This window comes from Pristiophorus japonicus, chromosome 5 (assembly GCF_044704955.1).
Source record: "Pristiophorus japonicus isolate sPriJap1 chromosome 5, sPriJap1.hap1, whole genome shotgun sequence".
In the NCBI taxonomy this organism is placed as follows: Eukaryota; Metazoa; Chordata; class Chondrichthyes; family Pristiophoridae; genus Pristiophorus; species Pristiophorus japonicus.
Window position 1 is genome coordinate 159,034,279 of NC_091981.1, and position 21,340 is coordinate 159,055,618.

The window sequence follows — 21,340 nt, forward strand, 5'->3', positions numbered from 1 at the left end:
AGTTAATGCCACCCGTCTTCATAATTTAACCCTTCAGCTGTGGCATAATTCTGGTGAATCTGCGCCATACCCCTTCCAAGGCCAAAATATCTTTCCTGAGGTTTGGTACCCAAAACCAAATGCAGTGCAAAGGCCAATAGAATTTTAGATTTTATATATAGGGACATGGACTACAAGAGCAATGATGTAATTATAAATGTATTCAAAATGCTCGTTAGGCCACAGTAAAGAGTACTGTGCACAGTTTTTGCCACACAATTATAGAAAGAACATTGAAACCATAGAAAGCTTACAACATAGATTCACCAGGATGGGAAACTATAATTATGAGGAAGGACTCCAGATACCATGACTACTTCCGCCAGAGCACCAAAGGCTAAGAAGATTTAATAAAGATCTTTAAATAATGAAGCGTTTCATAGAGAGACAAGGGAAAGACTATTTCCTCTAACTGGGGAAGTCAGTGATAAGGGGCAATCAATTTAAAATCACCGAGAGAGAGAAAGGAGAAAGGTTATAGAAACATAGAAAATAAATGTAGGAATAGGTCATTTGGCCCTTCGAGCCTGCACTACATTCAACATCATAGCTGATCGTTCACCTTCCCTGCTTTCTCTCCATACCCCTTGATCCCTTTAGCCGTAAGGGCCATATCTAACTCTCCCTTGAATATATCCAATGAACTCTGCAGTAGGGAATTCCACAGATTAACAACTCTGAGTGAAGAAGTTTCTCCTCATCTCAGTCCTAAATGGCTTACACCTTATCCTTAGACTATATCCCCTGGTTCTGGGCTTCCCCAACATCGGGAACATTCGTCCTGCATCTAACCTGTCCAGATCCGTCAGAATTTTATATGTTTCTATGAGATCCCCTCGCATCCCTCTAAACACCAGTGAATACAGGCCCAGTCGATCCAGTCTCTCCTCATATGTCCGTCCTGCCATCCTGGGAATCAGTCTGGTGAACCTTCACTGCACTCCCTCAATAGCAAGAACGTCCTTCCTCAGATTAGGAGACCAAAACTGAACACAATATTCTAGGTGAGGCCTCACCAAGGCCCTGTACAACTGCAGTAAGACCTCCCTGCTCCTATACTCAAATCCTCTTGCTATGAAGGCCAACATACCATTTGCCTTCTTCACCGGCTGCTTTACCTGCATGCCAACTTTTAAAGACTGATGTACCATGACACCCAGGTCTCGTTGCACCTCCCCTTTTCCTAATCTGCCACCATTCAGGTAATATTCTGCCTTCGTGTTTTTGCCACCAATGTGTGAGAGATGTCTTTATACAGTCAGCTGTTGGAGCTTGGAATGTTTTGCCACAACATGTGGCTGAGGTAGAGACCTTTCCATCGTTTAGAAGTTGGATACTATTTGAAGCATAGGATAATCCAAGGCTCTGGAGAGAGGGCACTGTGATTAGTTTTGGATTGCTCTAGCAGAGAGCTGGCAAAGACAGGATGGGCCAATTGGTCTCAGTGCTGTAAATTCTCTGGTTCTGTCTACAAAATGATCTGATTTTAATGACAGTGTTAAATGGTACTAGACCAAACTATTACAGAACAAAGGAAATATGATATAGTGCCCCAGTAATGCCAAGGTCTGACCGTCACAAACTAGGATGATTTTTGTTTAGAAAAAAGCAGACTTAATCCATTGCCTGAATAGCAAAACATTTTTTCACTAAAAATCCACATTTGTTGCTAGAAATAACTGACAGTTGACAAGCCCCATTCTCAAATCTACTGACTTATTAAAATATAATTAGGTATTTGATTTTTTAATAAAGTTCCAAAATTGTATCACTGCATCAATGACATGTATTTTTTCCAACCATATCGTGCATTTACTTTCCTCATTAAAAAATAACATTTTAATAGAGAGTTTAGCCCAAAAATAGATATTGTAATCCTGGACAATCAATCTATATATTTAAAACTGGTCCCAATTCTAAACGCTTCATTTTAACCAGGATCTAAACAAGGATTGCAAGATCACGGTCTCAAATCCTCTTCCACACAAAAAATATCTAAAACATATCCGATGAAACAGCGATATTAGTGAAATATCTGGAATTGCATCCACTCCCCCAAGAAACGAGAGTTGCCCAGGAAGTGCAAACCTCCTACTAAAAAATATGTTTGTTGTGCTTCCAGTCTCCAAAAAGGTTTTCTGTTTGCAGTCAGATTTTTAAAAGATGATTTTTTTTCTCACAAATAAAGCTGCCAATTGGTGAATGCTAATAATACCAAACAGATTCACGTAAGATACCTGAACCCGTCGGGATATAGTCCAGCTCGTCCAAAGTCGTTTTAAAATGTTGGTATTTTTTTTTAAAATATTGGTAGACTGGCATTCGCCTCCAGTCTACACACAAGGAAACCTATCTCCAGCCCCGCCTTCATCCACCGACTCCCAGCCCCTGTCAACGTGCTCAGCGACCGAGAGTGACAGCTAGTTGGGGCTCCAGAAAGAAAATATTTGTATTTGTTAAAAATATTTTCACATCAATGGAAACATTTGCAGGATGGGGAACGACGGATCGAAGTGGGCATCGGTGCAAATTTCGCCCCGGTTAAATGTGTTTTGACTTTAAACGTCCTAATTTGTTTATTTTTTTTAAAATCACGATTCCTAAATGTGCACTAGTAATTTGCACAGGACGACTGGTGGCAACTGAAACCCGTCGACATATTTGGTGATGCCTGACGTGAGGACCTTTTTTGGAAGCAGAGATTATTGCATGCGGTCTCCGCACAGACAGAGGAGAAGCATCAGATCAGGACCAACTCATGCAATGCCCGATTCATGGAAACCAGGTCAGGCAGCAAACATGTTTTCCAAACAGTGAAGGCGAATAACCCACCGACTTGCTCTTAAATCACATAATATCTGGCGGCCGGGAGGGGAAGGAAGGGGTGATTCCGGTTAAGTGATCTTAATTTTCATTGATTCATGCAAAAAATGTTCAAGGTTTCAATTTTTATTAAAATGTAAATCGATGATTAAGCTTTTCTGAACAAATTCCACAAGTGCGTGCATTTCATGCAAGCTCGATGTTCCCTAGCTTTAGAGGAATCCCTATTTTGCCCTTTGCTACGGCCCCCGAATGAATTAAAATGCCACAAACCCTCGGTCCATGTGTTACTGTCTGAATGCCAAGTGCAATCGGCAGCTCTGCATAAAGCAGCCCATTCTCCGGCACTGAATGTGATTATCGTCCTTTAAAACATATTCTCCCCCAACTTAAATGCATACATTGGTAAGGCTGTAAGTGATTAAAATCGGATTTAGAGCCGCATTTTATCACGCACGTCTGCACTGGGCAGAGACAATTAAAACTATCGTTTTAATTTCATTCATGTTTTTCTTCGCCTCTTCCCCCGCCCTCCCCATGTTTTTTTCAATGATCTAAGTTTCTGCATCAGCGGGCTAGAACCTGGAGGGGGGAGGTATAATACTTAGCCAGAACCCCAGTAATCGTACCTTGGCTTAAACGCCAGTGGGAAAAGGTGACATTTTAATTTTGTGGTCAAAATAAATACTATTACGATGAAATCGGCCATCAAATCTTGAACTGTGTACATAAAAAATAAATACTGGGCGAACAACACCACGAGGACCTTTTTTCCCCCTGCTGATACACAATCCAGTTTCAAGTTCAACTGTACACAAATGCGGAGTATCAGCCATTTATGTTTGCAGGACGAGACTTTTTGCAAATATAAGCTCGTCATTCACGTTGCAATGATGCACACATCAACATTCATAATAGTTATCCCAGTGATTCGAATTTTAAAGAAAAAGTATTGTTTTATTTAACCTCATTAATTATCTAGTCTTGTTGCTGTTTTGAAGCAAAGCTTTTAGTAGAATCTCAGGAGAAAAGCACTAGCGTTTATAGAAATATTGAAAAGATCATAAACACTGACTAGTTAAAAAGGCAAACTCGTTCCCTCCTTAGTTGTAGTGTTTCACAGGCAGATTGGGCCTTCAAATTGAGCTTTGCTTTACATTAGCGTTTCTCAGCTTTAGAGGGTGAAAGCGGAATCTGAATTGATGGATGCCATAACAAAACAATTGGAAAAATATTACAATGCTACAAATTGTCATTTAGAATTTACATTACTGCATTTCGCGTTGTCGTAGGCATTTGCTGTGAATTACATTTTAGTAGTTTAATTGTACATTACAACAGCCACTATTTTACAAGATAGATATAGATCATTTAAACACAGATGTAGGAAACTAACAGTCCACACAACCAAGAGCAGTTTTCATATTCTGCCTATTTATGAGTTAATGAACTATTAAAATGTCTTTTATCTCCATTAATAAAACAATATACCCTTGCTTCATACATGGATTTTCTGGAAAGCTGACATGATGTGGTAGATTAATTCCCAGAAAAAAATAATTCCTTTCTGGGTCTCTGCCTAGCCTGCATAAACAGACACATGATGTCGTTTAAATCCCTTTCTGCATCAACAAAAACATCACCAACCCCTGCAGTTATCCTTTTCTGTACCTTCATCATACACAGAAAATACACATAATTGCAGTTTCTTACCCCTTACATTTGAAACAATACCGAGCCATGTACTTGCAATGCTCTTATGTTGCTTTATAAACTGCTGCATGGGTAGGTTTATTTACCTACATTTATTAATTGGGTGTAAAAACATCCCAGTTACTCTTTTCTGTTTTTAAAAAGTCTAATCTGCATATATACACTAGAAAAACACAGCCAGCCTGTGTAAACAGATTTAAAGGGGGGGGAAACATCAATACATACCCTGACAAACAAGCGTTCAAATAATTGTATAGCTGTACTCTTTTAATTTAACTGTGATATTTACAGTCCGTCTCTCTGGATTCCCTCTATACCTTTATAAACAGGAGAGCTGGGGCTCCTTCTCTCAGGTGAGCTCCTGCTGTCAGGAGACCGTCTGTGCCTCACGCGTCCGTCGGCGGCGACAGCTGCAGCCGGAGCCCAGAGCGAAGAGGTGGGTGAGGAGGTGGGGGAAAGTTTCTGCCCGTTGGAGGTGGTGGATGTGGCTGCTGTTGAGGTCGAGGTGGTTGCAGTTGGTGCTGAAGCAGCCGCCGCCAGTGAGCTGGTGCTGCCGCTGCAGGAGGAGGAGCGGGTCGGGCTGTTATTGCCTTGTCTCAGCTGGAAGGGCACGGTGGCCCTTATGGGCTGCAGGCGGTTCGAAGTCGGCGATCCATTGCGTCGCACTCTTTGAGACGCTGGTTGTGAGGAGGAGGACATGGTGAGATCCCTTTAATACGGTAATAATTATATCAAATATATTGTTTTAAAAAACTGCAGAAATATCTTCACTCCGGACACACTGCTCTCAAGAATACAGGACGCTCAAAAATATTTTGTTGCCGTTGTTTACTCTCCCAAATCGAGTTATTTTGTTAATTATTTTTCCCCTTCTCCCTTTGCCTGAATCGGGTCCTGTTGCAGGCTGCTGCTCGCTGCCTCACTCACTCGCTCGCGTTGCTATCCTCAACCTGGCTCCAGAGAAATGACAAGCCAGCCGCAGCTCGCGAGCTTGGATTGGCAGCGTCTCCGCCAATCAGAGCCCAAGCTGCAGCTGTGACTGACAGTACCTTTCTTCAATGGAACAGGACCAGCTGTGATTGACACTGCTATTGTCCAATCACAAAGAAACAAACTGGATTCACGCGACAGCCCAAACTCCTCATCCCATTGGTTGTTCATGTTGTGTTGCCCGCCTTCCTGCTGTGATGGACAGCTCCATTCTCCAGCCAGCCTGAGCAAAAAGAAACAGTGGGGGCGGGGTTCTCTTCTCTCCTCTCCTATTGGCTGTTCGAACAACAACCTCGTCGTTTTCCCACAGTGTGTCTGTATGATTGACAGCGTGTTAATCCAATCACTTGCTCACTGCGGGCGGGCGGTGCGCGTTCCTCGTGAGCTCTCCGGGTTCAGAGGTGACGGGTATGACGCACCTGTGATTGGCATTTACACTCAACCTGCAAAAGGTTTGTTCCGGGACTTGAGTCCCTCTGACTCTTTGGTTGTAGTTTAGCTGATTATAGGAATATTTGCATTTTTTTTCCCGTTTGATTTGCATTGTAATTTTGTTCAGCATTAAGTTGCTAAACTGCCTGGTGGTGTGCGCTCGAAGTCCGTGGTATTTTTGCTACGGAATCCAGTATCCTATTCATCAAAGGTTTATTTCCCCATCCCTTCTTGGAAATGTATTTAAACTATTTGGCTCAGCAGACCTGCCAACTGTCACTATTTAAGTTTAAATTGACCCAGTACCTATGTCCACAAGTCGCGACAAATGCAGCCTGCGGGACTGTGCAGCATAGTCCGCTTGGGTTTGAATTTTTCGGATTTCGCGAGAGCCCTTTTTAATCACAAAAATGAAGCCCACATAGATCTTTGACACGCTTACTATGAAAATGGCGAGTCGTATGCTCGGTTCTCCTCATCTCCCTATTCGCTAGAATTTAGCTCTCTGAAACTAACTAGTTCAAAGTATAAACTAGGTTGGTATGCAGAATCGCGTATAAAGAAGTGGGGGGTAGTTTGGAGCACCGCAGAATTTGGTTAGAGGGGGATATAATCTGCAACAACAGAAACATTTGAGGGGAAACCCATACTTAACTGCCCATGTTGGCGGAAGCGAGTAGAACATCATTTCGAAAATGTTAACACCAATGGGCAAATCCATGGATGCCATCGTTTCTCTGCAGTCAGTCCACTTACTAGTGGAAGGAACTCAACCACCGCCAATGTTCCAACCCTCATCAAACTAGTGTTTGTTATGAATGATGTGATTCATGTCATTCCCGTTGTAAGATTTAGCAAACACTTATAAACATGCTAAACAAAAGCAAAATACTGCGGATGCTGGAATCTGGAATAAAAACAGAAAATGCTGGAAATCTCAGCAGGTCAGGCAGCATCTGGAGAGAAAACATTCTAAACATTGTTTTGTAAAGACGCCGTTCCTTATATTAATATGTAAAACATCTAGGGTGGAGTGAATGAGTATGTCTCAATCGCTAATTGAGCGACTGAATTCGTAGAGTGAAAATTTAATGGCATTGGTTTTATGTCCCACTGGGGGAACTGAGTAATAAGTGAAAATCTAAAATATTGCACTTGGTAACCCAACTATAATGATGACAAGCATGTCAAAACGTTTTCAATAAAGCTTATTTTAAAGTTTAAATCGCAAGAGCTTCACATGGAGGCCTTTGTATCGAGCATGCTGTTTTATCTCTTCAAACAGCATTATTGAAAAGATCACAGTTGACTGATGCCATTGCCATTGGAAAGTGCACAGCATGTGCAGATAGGTGTATAAGAGAGAATTTTTTGTCTTGCAAGCCAAAAATTCCTGGTGGCAATGTTGATAAGAAATACTACAGGATTAGGCTGTCATAGAATCTTGCGATATCATGAATTGTAGGCAGTACTCCCAATATAAAAGGTTAATAGATGGAATTTACTCATGTCATAGGAGTGGCTGCATAACACAAAATGCCTGACCCTAGACTGCCAGCAAGAAGAGTGTAAAATAGTCAAGTCTGGAGATGATGACGGTATGTATGTGGCTTTCAGTGGTGAAGGGGAAGAGATGGGGGCAGAGGTGAACAATGTTGCAGTGGAAGTAAGCATTCTTTGTGGTGGAGACGATGTGAGATGTGAAGCCTAGCTCCGTCAAACAGCACACAAGTTGCACAGTGTTGTGGCTGAGCCCGAGACAGTGGCCAAAGAGAGCAAAGAAATTGGTCACAATTGAGCATGATTTGTGGCAGAAGCCGAAGATAATAGTTTCAGTTTACGCAATGCTTTGTTGGAGGTTGTTGTGAAATATCTAAGATTGGATGTTGGACAAGCAATCTGACTGCACAGATGAAGTTGAGTGGCTTAGGGGTCAATGTAAAGAAGGGCATTTGCCTCTTTCATAGTACAAGTTCTACTATTATGAAATAAAAACAGAAAATGCTGGAAATACACAGGCAGTTACTCTGTTTCTCTCTCCACAGATGCTTCCTGATCTGCTGAGTATTTCCAGCATTTTCTGTTATTATTTCAGATTTTCAGCATCTGCAGTGTTTTGTTTTTGTTGTATTATTATGAGTTCTCCCCAAATTATTTAATCTGTTGATGGTGGTAGTCATTTCCAGAAGAGGAAATTCAGTGAAACTTTCCTGCCATCAGAAATAATCCCACAAAATTCCAGGATATGAATCCAACATTATAGTTTACATTATTTAACTCTGACCAATTAGTATTCCACAGACCAGCAGGACTGGTTCCATACAATAATTGACCAACTATCTATTATATATTAAACTTATTAAGTAGGTTTTAAAATGGGTCCATTTCAAAAAGTATTGAAAACTCTCGTGTCGGGGGCTAATGAATCGCCTGGGCACAGTGCATACAGGAAAATCGGGGGTGATGGGAAGGGCACTAATGGAGTCTGCCCAATTTTCAATCCATTAATTTAAATGAACCTAAAATCAGGTAGGCTCCATTACGACGTTGCTTCTTGCCACTTGATTTTCCTGGATACACTGCACCGAGGCAATCCAAGTATGAAGCAATCCATGTCGGGGAAGTCCAGAACCAGGGGTCACAGTCTAAGGATGAGGGGTAAGCCATTTAGGACCGAGATGAGGAGAAAATTCTTCACCCAGAGAGTGGTGAACCTGTGGAATGCTCTACCACAGAAAGTTGTTGAGGCCAATTCACTAAATATATTCAAAAAGAAATTAGATGTAGTCCTTACTACTAGGGGGATCAAGGGGTATGGTGAGAAAGCAGGAATGGTGTACTGAAGTTGCATGTTCAGCCATGAACTCATTGAATGGCGGTGCAGGCTCGAAGGGCCAAATGGCCTACTCCTGCACCTATTTTCTATGTTTCTAAAACAAGGAAAGAGAATATAGCTTGAATGGAAAGACACTGAAGCATATGGATCAACTGCGAGACATAGGGGTTGAAATACTTAATTCCCTGTAAGTGCAAGTACAGATTGATATTTGTAAAAACCATGAAAATGGCCGACTCCATTTGGTATTTGAGAAATAATATAAAGAAGTAGTGATAAACATGTACAAAATATTGACTAAGCTACATTTAGAGTGGGCATTTCATTATATAAAAGGATGTTAAATCCGTAGAGAGCAGAGATTTACCAGGATGATGTTGGGGATAACAAAGTAACGAGGAAATTTGAGATGCTCTTTCCACTGGAGCAGAAAAGGCTAAACATAGAAAACATAGAAAATAGGTGCAGGAGTAGGCCATTTGGCCCTTCGAGCCTGCACTACCATTCAATATGATCATAGCTGATCATGCAACTTCAGTACCCCATTCCTGCTTTCTCTCCATACCCCTTGATCCCTTTAGCCGTAAGGGCCACATCTAAATCCATTTTGAATATATCTAACGAGCTGGCCTCAACAACTTTCTGTGGTAGAGAATTCCACAGGTTCACAATTCTCTGAGTGAAGAAGTTTCTCCTCATCTCGGTCCTAAATGGCTTACCGATTATCCTTAGACGGTGACCCCTGGTTCTGGACTTCCCCAACATCGGGAACATTCTTCCTGCATCTAACCTGTCCAATCCTGTCAGAATTTTGGGAATAATATTCCAGTGAATATAAGCCTAGTTGATCCAGTCTTTCTTCATATGTCAGTCCTGTCATCCCGGGAATCAGTCTGGTGAACCTTCGCTGCACTCCCTCAATAGCAAGAATGTCCTTCCTCAGATTAGGAGACCAAAACTGAACACAATATTCAAGGTGTGGCCTCACCAAGGCCCTGTATAACTGAAGAAAGACCTCCCTGCTCCTGTACTCAAATCCTCTTACTTATGAAGGCCAACATGCCATTTGCTTTCTTCACCGCCTGCTGAACCTGCATGCCAACTTTCAATGACTGATGTACCATGACACCCAGGTCTCGTTGCACCTCCCCTTTTCCTCATCTGTCATCATTCAGATAATATTCTGCCTTCCTGTTTTTGCCCCCAAAGTGGATAACCTCACATTTATCTACATTATACTGCATCTGCCATGCATTTGCCCACTCACTTAACCTGTCCAAGTCACCCTGCAGTCTCTTAGCATCCTCCTCACAGCTCACACTGCTACCCAGCTTAGTGTCATCTGCAAACTTGGAGATATTACATTCAGTTCCTTTGTCTAAATCATTAATGTATATTGGAGGTCCCAGCACTGAACCTTGCGGTACTCCACTAGTCACTGCCTGCCATTCTGAAAAGGACCCGTTTATTCCTACTCTTTGCTTCCTGTCTGCCAACCAGTTCTCTATCCATGTCAATATATTACCCCCAATATCAAGTGGTTTAATTTTGCACACTAATCTCTTGTGTGGGACCCGTGTCAAAAGCCTTTTGAAAGTCCAAATACACCACATCCACTGGTTCTCCCTTGTCCACTCTACTAGTAACATCCTCAAAAAATTCTAGAAGATTTGTCAAGCATGATTTCCCTTTCATAAATCCATGCTGAATTGGACCGATTCTGTCACTGCTTTCCAAATGCGCTGCTATTACATCTTTAATAATTGATTCCAACATTTTCCCCACTACCGATGTCAGGCTAACCGGTCTATAATTCCCTGTTTTCTCTCTCCCTCCTTTTTTAAAAAGTGGTGTTACATTAGCTACCCTCCAATGCATAAGAATTGATCCAGAGTCTGTAGAATGTTGGAAAATGACCGCCAATGCATCCACTATTTCTAGGGCCACTTCCTTAAGTACTCTGGGATGCAGACTATCAGGCCCAGGGGATTTATCGGCCTTCAATCCCATAAATTTCCCTAACACAATTTCCTGACTAATAAGGATTTCCTTCCGTTCCTCCATCTTGCTAGACCCTCGGTCCCCTAGTATTTCCGGAAGGTTATTTGTGTCTTCCTCCGTGAAGACAGAACCAAAGTATTTGTTCAATTGGTCTGCCATTTCATTGTTCCCCATTACAAATTCACCTGATTCTGACTGCAAGATTGTTTTCACTAATCTTTTTCTCTTCACATATCTATAGAAGATTTTGCAGTCAGTTTTTATGTTCCCTGCAAGCTTACACTCATACTCTATTTTCCCCCTCCTAATTAAACCCTTTGTCCTCCTCTGCTGAATTCTAAATTTCTCCCAGTCGACAGGTTTGCTGCTTTTTCTGGCTAATTTATATGCCTCTTCCTTGGATTTAACACTATCCCTAATTTCCCTTGTTAGCCACGGTTGAGCCACCTTCCCCATTTTATTTTTACTCTAGACAGGGATGTACAATTGTTGAAGTTCATCCATGTGATCTTTAAATGTCTGCCATTGCCTAGCTACCGTCAACCCTTTAAATATCATTCACTAGTCTATCCTAGCCAATTCATGTCTCATACCTTATAAATTACCTTTCTTTAAGTTGAGGACCCTAGTCTCTGAATTAACTGTGTCACTCTCCATCTTAATGAAGAATTCTACCATATTATGGGCACTCTTCCCCAAGGGGCCTCGCACAACAAGATAGCTAATTAATCCTCTCTCATTACACAACACCAGTCTAGGATGGCCAGCTCTCTAGTTGGTTCCTCGACATATTGGTCTAGAAAACCATCCCATATACACTCCTGGAAATCCTCCTCCACCGTATTGCTACCAGTTTGGTTAGTCTAATCTATATGTAGATTAAAGTCACCCATGATAACTGCTGTACCTTTATTGCATACATCCCTAATTTCCTGTTTGATGCCATCCCCAACCTCACTACTACTGTTTGGTGGTCTGTTCACAACTCCCATGAGCGTTTTCTGCCCTTTGGTGTTCCGCAGCTCCACCCATACAGATTTCACATCTTCCAAGCTAATGTCCTTCCTTACTATTGAGTTAATCTCCTCTTTAACCAGTAACACTACCCCACCTCCTTTTCCTTTCTGTCTATCCTTCCTGAATATTGAATACCCCTGGATGTTGGGTTCCCAGCCTTGGTCACCCTGGAGCCATGTCTCCGTGATCCCAATTACATCATATCCGTTAACAGCTATCTGCGCAGTTAATTCATCCACCTTATTACGAATGCTCTTTGCATTGAGGCACAGAGCCTTCAGGCTTGTTTGTTTAACACTCTTTTTGTGTTATGTATGTAACCCTTGGCAACCTGTATCATACCACCACCAGAGGACCTACCTGTTGGAGTTGCAAGGGATCCCAGCATCCCTTGGGAGCACTGTATATAAGCAGGCTTCCCATGTACTAACACTCTGGAGTTTAATTCAAGGAGCTAAGGTCACACTTACTCATTGCATATAGTATTCAGTTGTATCACTTTATTATGAGCATAACAATTGACGACGAGATAACGAACAACCACGCTAAAATGCAAAGAACTGTTGATATCCTGGAGAAAGTCTCAGAAGGGGACGATTGGGAGGCCTTCGTGGAGAGACTCGACCAATACTTCGTGGCCAACGAGCTGGAAGGGGACAAGAACACTGGCAAACGAAGGGCGATCCTCCTTAGCGTTTGTGGGGCAACAGCTATGGCCTCATGAAAAATCTTCTAGCTCCGGTGAAACCAACAACCAATGTCTATGAAGAACTGTGTACGCTGGTCCGGGAGCATCTAAATCCAAAGGAAAGCGTTTTGATGGCAAGGTATCGGTTCTACATGTGTCAGCAGGCTACGTCGTTGAACTAAAGCGTCTTGCAGGACATTGTGAATGTTAAGAGACTTTTTTGTGCTTGGCATTGGCCATGAGGTTATCCTTCGCAAACTGTTGAAACACCGAATCAGAGCAAAGCAATAACGATAACCCAGGCATTTATGTCCACCAGCGATAACACCAAACAAATTTCGCGGCATAAAGAGGTTTCGGCTAGTACTGTACACAAAGTAATGTCGTTTTCAGGCAGGAATGCATATGGCAGAACATGCACGCCGGCAGCTGCACGACCTCAGATGACCCAGAGTCCGCCATCAATCATTAATGCGAGGCAGTTAATACCTTGTTCAGGTTAGGAAAAGGGGAGGTGCAATGAGACCTGGGTGTCATGGTACATCAGTCATTGAAGGTTGGCATGCAGGTACAGCAGGCGGTTAAGAAAGCAAATGGCATGTTGGCCTTCATAGCGAGGGATTTGAGTACAGGGGCAGGGAGGTGTTACTACAGTTGTACAGAGCCTTGGTGAGGCCACACCTGGAATATTGTGTACAGTTTTGGTCTCCTAACTTGAGGAAGGACATTCTTGTTATTGAGGGAGTGCAGCGAAGGTTCACCAGACTGATTCCTGGGATGGCGGGACTGACATATCAAGAAAAACTGAATCAACTGGGCTTGTATTCACTGGAGTTCAGAAGAATGAGAGGGGATCTCATAGAAACGTTTAAAATTCTGACGGGTTTAGACGGGTTAGATGCAGGAAGAATGTTCCCAATGTTGGGGAAGTCCAGAACCAGGGGTCACAGTCTAAGGATAAGGGGTAAGCCATTTAGGACCGAGATGAGGAGAAACTTCTTCACCCAGAGAGTGGTGAACCTGTGGAATTCTCTACCACAGAAAGTTGTTGAGGCCAATTCACTAAATATATTCAAAAAGGAGTTAGATGAAGTCCTTATTACTAGGGGGATCAAGGGATATGGCGAGTAAGCAGGAATGGGGTACTGAAGTTGCATGTTCAGCCATGAACTCATTGAATGGCGGTGCAGGCTTGAAGGGCCGAATGGCCTACTCCAGCACCTAGTTTCTATGTTTCTATGTTTGGCGCTGTGGAGGTGATCATCGAGTCCATCAATGCCACTTCAAACAGTATGCATGCAAAAGCTGCAGAACAATGGGTCACCTCCAGCAAATGTGCAGGCGAGCTGCAAACCCTGAAAATCACCACGTTGCAGAGGAAGATCGATCCATGGTGGATCAGGCTGAACTAGAGACTCGAACCGAGGAGGCAAAAGTGTACGGGATACACACCTTCACCACGAAATGTCCACCGATCATGTTAATAGTTGAACTGAACGGAATTCCAGTATCCGTGGAACTGGACACGGGTGCAAGTCAGTCCATAATGAGCAAAAAGGCCTTCGATAGGCTGTGGTGCAACAAGGCATACAGGCCCAAGCTTAGCCTCATTCACACCAAGCTAAGAACTTACACCAAAGAGCTGCTCCCTGTTATTGGCAGCGCAGAAGTAAAAGTCTCCGATGATGGAGCAGTGCACGAACTCCCACTATGGATTGTGCCAGGAGATGGCCCCACACTGTTCGGCAGAAACTGGCTGGGAAAAATCCACTGGAACTGGGACAACATCCGAGCGCTTTCGTCCGTCGACGATGCCTCGTGTGCTCAGGTTCTGAGCAGGTTCCCGTCATTGTTTGAGTCAGGCGTTGAAAGTTTCTCGGGGGCGAAGGTGCAGATCCACTTGGTTCCCGGTACACAGCCCATCCACCACAAGGCACAGGCGGTGCCATATATGATGTGAGAGATAGTGGAAATTGAGCTGGACAGGCTGCAGCGAGAAGGCATCATCGCGCCGGTGGAGTTCAACGAGTGGGTCAGTCCGATTGTTCCGGTTCTCAAAGACGACTGCACGGTCAGAATTTGTGGGGACTATAAAGTAACGATTAACTGTTTTTTGCTGCAGGACCAGTACCGCTACCCAAGGCAGATGACCTATTTGCGACCCTGGCAGGAGGAAAGACATTCACCAAGTTGGACCTGACCTCGGCCTACATGACGCAGGAGCTGGCGGAATCTTCGAAAGGCCTCACCTGCATCAACACGCACAAAGGTCTGTTCATCTACAGTAAATGCCTGTTTGGGATTCGTTCGGCCACGGCAATTTTCCAACGGAACATGGAGAACCTGCTAAAGTCGGTTCCGCGCATTGTGGTCTTCCAGGACGATATACTGGTCACAGGTCGAGACACCATCGAATACTTGCAGAACCTGGAAGAGGTTCTACGTCGGCTAGATCGCTTGGGACTCGGGTTGAAACGCTCGAAGTGTGTTTTCCTGGCACCAGAGGTCGAGTTCTTCGGAAGAAGAATCGCGGCAGACGGCATCAGACCCACCGACGCCAAGACGGAGGCCATCATGAATGCGCCGAGACCACAGAACGTGATGGAGCGGCAGTCGTTCCTGGGACTCCTCAACTAGTTTGGTAATTTCCTACCTGGGTTAAGCACCCTGCTGGAACCCCTACATGCGCTACTGTGCAAGGGAGACGACTGGGTATGGGGGAAATCACAAGAGACTGCTTTTGAGAAAGCCAGAAATCTGTTATGTTCCAACAAATTGCTTGTTCTGTATAACCCATGTAAACGATTAGTGCTAGCTTGTGATGCGTCGTCATATGGGGTCGGGTGTGTGTTACAACAAGCTAACGAATCGGGAACATTGCAACTGGTCGCCTATGCGTCCAGTAGTTTGTCCAAGGCCGAAAGGGCTTACAGCATGATTGAAAAAGAAGCTCTGGCATGCGTTTAAGGGGTGTAAAAAATGCACCAGTATCTGTTTGCTCTCAATTTTCAGCTAGAAACTGACCATAAGCCACTCATATCACTATTCTCAGAGCAAAGGGATTAACACCAATGCCTCTGCCCGCATCCAAAGATGGGCGCTCACGCTGTCTGCATACAACTATGTAATCCGCCACAGACCAGGCACAGAGAACTGCGCTGATGCTCTCAGTCAGCTACCATTGCCCACCACCGGGGTGGAAATGGCACAGCCTGCAGACTTGCTCTTGGTGATGGATGCATTCGAAAATGAAAAGTCACCCGTTACGGCCCGCCAGATCAGTACCTGGACCAGCCAGGATCCTTTACTGTCCCTGGTTAAAAAAAACTGTGTCCTCCATGGGAGCTGGTCCAGCGACCCAGAGGAGATGCATGAAGAGATCACGCCGTTCCAGCGGCGCAAAGATGAAATGTCCATACAGGCGGACTGTCTTTTGTGGGGTAGAAATATAGAAACATAGAAAATAGGTGCAGGAGTAGGCCATTCGGCCCTTCGAGCCTGCACCGCCATTCAATATCATGGCTGATCATTCCCTCAGTACCCCTTGATCCCCTTAGCCGTAAGGGCCAATAGAAATTGCGTGATTTTGCCTAAGAAAGGCAGGGAAACGTTCATACGCGACCTACACAGTACCCACCCAGACATAGTAAGGATGAAAGCTATAGCCAGATACCATGTGTGGTGGCCTGGCATCGATTTAGATTTGGAGTCATGCATGCGCCAATGCAACACTTGCTCTCAACTGAGCAATGCACCGAGAGAGGCACCGCTGAGTTTGTGGTCATGGCCCTTCAAACCGTGGTCTACGATCCACATTAACTTTGTTAGCCCATTCCTAGGCAAAATATTCTTGGTTGTTGTGGATGTTTATTCAAAATGGATTGAATGTGCAATAATGTCTGTAAGCATGTCCACTGCCACCATCGAAAGCCTGTGAGCCATGTTTGCCACACACGGCCTGCCTGATGTCCTTGTCAGTGACAATGGGCCGTGTTTCACCAGTGCTGAATTCAAGGAATTCATGACCCACAATGGGATCAAGCACGTCTAAGTTAATCTAGGGTTTAAGTCATGGCAGGAGAGCTCAGACACGTGTTGTGCTCCTCCTGTACTATGTGGGAAGTCAGGAATGCTTCCAGTTTCTCTGACGACTACGTATGCGGGAAGTGTATCCGGCTGCAGCTCCTGACAGACCGCATTGCGGCACTGGAGCTGCGGGTGAATTCACTCTGGAGCATCCACAATGCTGAGAATGGCGTGAATAGCACGTTTAGTGAGTTGGTAAAGGTTACACAGTCAGATAGGGAATGGGTGACCAACAGGAAGAGCAGTGAAAGGAAGGTAGTGCAGGGGTCCCCTGCGGTCATCCCCCTGTAAAACAGATACACTGCTGTGGGTACTGTTGAGGGGGATGACTCATCAGGGGAGGGCAACAGCAGCCAAGTCCATGGCACCGTGGGTGACTCTGCTGCACAGGAGGGCAGGAAAAAGAGTGGGAGAGCTATAGTGATAGGGGATTCTATTGTAAGGGGAATAGATAGACGTTTCTGCGGCCGCAACTGAGACTCCAGGATGGTATGTTGCCTCCCTGGTGCAAGGGTCAAGGATGTTTCGGAGCGGGTGCAGGACATTTTGAAGGGGGAGGGTAAACAGCCAATTGGCGTGGTGCATATAGGTACCAACGATATAGGTAAAAAAACAGGATGAGGTCCTACAAGACGAATTTAGGGAGCTAGGAGCTAAATTTAAAAAGTAGGACCTCAAAAGTAGTAATCTCAGGATTGCTACCAGTGCCACGTGCTAGTCAGAGTGGGAATCACAGGATAGCTCAGATGAATACGTGGCTTGAGGAGTGGTGCAGAAGGAAGGGATTCAAATTCCTGGGACATTGGAACCAGTTCTGGGGGAGGTGGGACCAGTACAAACCGGATGGTCTGCACCTGGGCAGTACTGGAACCAATGTCCTAGGGGGAGCGTTTGCTAGTGCTGTTGGGGAGGGGTTAAACTAATATGGCAGGGAGATGGGAACCTATGCAGGGAGACAGAGGGAAGTAGAATGGGGGCAGAAGCAAAAGATAGAAAGAAGAAAAGTAAAAGTGGAGGGCAGAGAAACCCAAGGCAAAAAGCAAAAAGGGCCACTTTACAGCAAAATCCTAAAGGGGCAAAGGGTGTTAAAAAGACAAGCCTGAAGGCTCTGTGCCTCAATGCGAGGAGTATTCGGAAGAAGGTGGACGAATTAACTGCGCAGATGGCAGTTAACGGATATGATGTAATTGGCATCACGGAGACACGGCTCCAGGGTGACCAAGGCTGGGAACTCAACATCCAGGGATATTCAACATTTAGGAAGGATAGACAGAAAGGAAAAGGAGGTGGGGTGGCGTTGCTGGTTAAAGAGGAAATTAATGCAACAGTAAAGAAGGACATTAGCTTGGATGATGTGGAATCTGTATGGGTGGAGCTACGGAATACCAAAGGGCAGAAAATGCTCGTTGGAGTTGTGTACAGACCACCAAACACTAGTAATGAGGATGGGGACAACATCAAACAAGAAATTACGGATGCGTGCAATAAAGATACAGCAGTTATCATGGGCGACTTTAATCTACATATTGACTGGGCTAACCAAACTGGTAGCAATGCGGTGAAGGAGGATTTCCTGGAGTATTAGGGATGGTTTTCAAGACCAATATGTCGAGGAACCAACTAGAGGGCTGGCCATCCTAGATTGGGTGATGTGTAATGAGAAAGGACTAATTAATAATCTTGTTGTGCGAGGCCCCTTGGGGAAGAGTGCCCATAATATGGTAGAGTTCTTCATTAAGATGGAGAGTGACACAGTTAATTCAGAGACTAGGGTGCTGAACTTAAAGAAAGGTAATTTCGATGGTATGAGACGTGACTTGGCTAGAATAGACTGGCGAGTGATACTTAAAGGGTTGACGGTGGATAGGCAATGGCAAACATTTAAAGATCACATGGATGAACTTCAACACTTGTACATCCCTATCTGGAGTAAAAATAAAACAGGGAAGGTGGCTCAACCGTGGCTAACAAGGGAAATTAAGGATCGTGTTAAATCCTAGGATGAGGCATATAAATTGGCCAGAAAAAGCAGCAAACCTGAGGACTGGGAGAATTTTGTAGTACAGCAGAGGTTTAATTAGGAGGGGGAAAATAGCGTATGAGAGGAAGCTTGCTGGGAACATAAAAACTGACTGCAAAAGCTTCTATAAATATGTGAAGAGAAAAAGATTAGTGACAACAATCTTGCAGTCAGAATCAGATGAATTTATAATGGGGAACAAAGAAATGGCAGACCAGTTCAACAAATGCTTTGGTTCTGTTTTCACGAAGGAAGACACAAATAACCTTCCGGAAATACTAGGAGTCCGAGGATCTAGTGAGAAGGAGGAACTGAAGGATATCCTTCTAAAGCAGGAAATTGTGTTAGGGAAATTGATGGGATTGGAGGCCAATAAATCCCCGGGGCCTGATAGTCTGCATCCCAGAGTACTTAAGGAAGTGGCCCTAGAAATAGTGGATGCATTGGTGATCATTTTCCAACAGTCTGCCGACAGTGGATCAGTTCCTATGGATTGGAGGATAGCTAATGTAACACCACTTTTTAAAAATGGAGAGAGAGAGAAAACAGGTAATTATAGACAGGTTAGCCTGACATCAGTAGTGAGGAATATGTTGGAATCAATTATTAAAGACGAAATAGCTGCGCATTTGGAAAGCAATGACAGGATCGGTGCAAGCCAGCATGGATTTATGAAAGAGAAATCATGCTTGACAAATCTTCTGGAATTTTTTGAGGATGTAACTAGTAGAGTGGACAAGGGAGAACCAGTGGATGTGGTGTATTTGGACTTTCAAAAGGCTTTTGACAAGGTCCCACACAAGAGATTGGTGTGCAAAATCAAAGCACATGGTATTGGGGGTAATGTACTGACGTGGATAGAGAACTGGTTGGCAGACAGGAAGCAGCGAGTCGGGGTAAATGGGTCCTTTTCAGAATGGCAGGCAGTGACTAGTGGAGTACCGCAGGGCTCAGTGCTGGGACCCCAGCTCTTTATAATATACATTAATGATTTAGATGAAGGAATTGAGTGTAATATCTCCAAGTTTGCAGATGACACTAAGCTGGGTGGCAGTGTGAGCTGTGAGGAGGACGCTAAAAAGCTGCAGCGTGACTTGGTTTGGTTAGGTGAGTGGGCAAATGCATGGCAGATGCAGTATAATGTAGATAAATGTGAGGTTATCCACTTTGGGGGCAAAAACAGGAAGGAAGAATATTATCTGAATGGTAGCAGATTAGGAAAGGGGGAGGTGCAACGAGACCTGGGTGTCATGGTTCATCAGTCATTGAAAGTTGGCATGCAGGTACAGCAGGCGGTGAAGAAGGCAAATGGTATGTTGGCCTTCACAGCTAGGGGATTTTAGTATAGGAGCAGGGAGGTCTTACTGCAGTTGTACAGGGCCTTGCTGAAGCCTCACCTGGAATATTGTGTTCAGTTTTGCTCTCCTAATCTGAGGAAGGACGTTCTTGCTATTGAGGGAGTGCAGCGAAGGTTCACCAGACTGATTCCTGGGATGGCGGGACTGACATATGAGGAGAGACTGGATCAACTGGGCCTTTATCCACTGGAGTTTAGAAGGATGAGAGGGGATCTCATAGAAACTTACAAGATTCTGACGGGACTGGACAGGTTAGATGTGGGAAGAATGTTCCCGATGTTGGGGAAGTCCAGAACCAGGGGACACAGTCTTAGGATAAGGGGTAGGCCATTTAGGACTGAGATGAGGAGAAGCTTCTTCACTCAAAGAGTTGTTAACTTGTGGAATTCCCTACCGCAGAGAGTTGTTGATGCCAGTTCATTGGATATATTCAAGAGGGAGTTAGATATGGCCCTTGCGGCTAAAGGGATCAAGGGGTATGGAGAGAAAGCAGGAAAGGGGTACTGAAGGAATGATCAGCCATGATCTTATTGAATGGTGGTGCAGGCTCGAAGGGCCAAATGCTGTACTCCTGCACCTATTTTCTATGTTTCTATGTTACGTCACATCTGCCCCGTTAAAGCCCGGCATCCAACAGCCAGGCAGAACGGGCAGTCCAAAGCATCAAACGAAGCTTGAAACGTATGTCGGAAGGCTCCCTGCAGAGCCGCCTGTCCCGAGTCCTGCTCAGCTACCGCACCAGAACCCACATGCTCACCGGGGTTCCCCCAGCCGAGCTGCCCATGAAAAGGGCGCTCAAAACAAGGCTCTCTCTTGTCCACCCTGACCTCCATGATCACGTCGAGTGCAGGTAGCATCAGCAAAGCATGTATCATGATCGCGCAAACTTGTCATGCGCTATTGAAGTCAATGACCTTGTATTTGTACTCAACTATGGACATGGTCCCAAATGGCTTGCTGGCACAGTCATAGATAAAGAAGGGAGTAGTATGTTTCAGGTCAAACTGGCCAATGGACTAACGTGCAGAAAGCATTTGGACCAAACCAAATTGCAATTCATAAACAGCTACAAGCAACCCGAAGAGGACACAACCAACTTCGACCCTCCAACACGCACACAAGTGACAGCCGACATCACTGTTGACCACGAAGCTGAACTCACCAACCCCAGCAGCTCGGCAAGACCAACTGCCCAGCAGCCCAGCGAAGAACCAACCAACTCACCCACACCTGCATTTGTACCGAGACGATCGACAAGAAGTGAAAAGCCCCAGATCGTCTCACCCTGTAAATAAGTGTACTATTGACTTTGGGAGGGAGTAATGTTATGTATGTAA

The 21,340-nt window shown here is 44.5% G+C and overlaps 1 protein-coding gene across 2 annotated transcripts in view; it reads right to left on the bottom strand.

Annotated features, from left to right (window-relative positions):
* Positions 1-5,524, bottom strand: part of glcci1a (glucocorticoid induced 1a) — a 226,667-nt gene extending 221,143 nt beyond the window's left edge. For both annotated transcript variants that reach the window (XM_070881031.1, XM_070881030.1), the window contains exon 1: positions 4,893-5,524. In XM_070881031.1, coding sequence (XP_070737132.1) covers positions 4,893-5,274 — 382 coding nt within the window. In that variant the 5' untranslated portion in view covers positions 5,275-5,524. The remainder of the gene's footprint in view (positions 1-4,892) is intronic.
* Between the last annotated feature and the right edge of the window lie 15,816 nt (positions 5,525-21,340).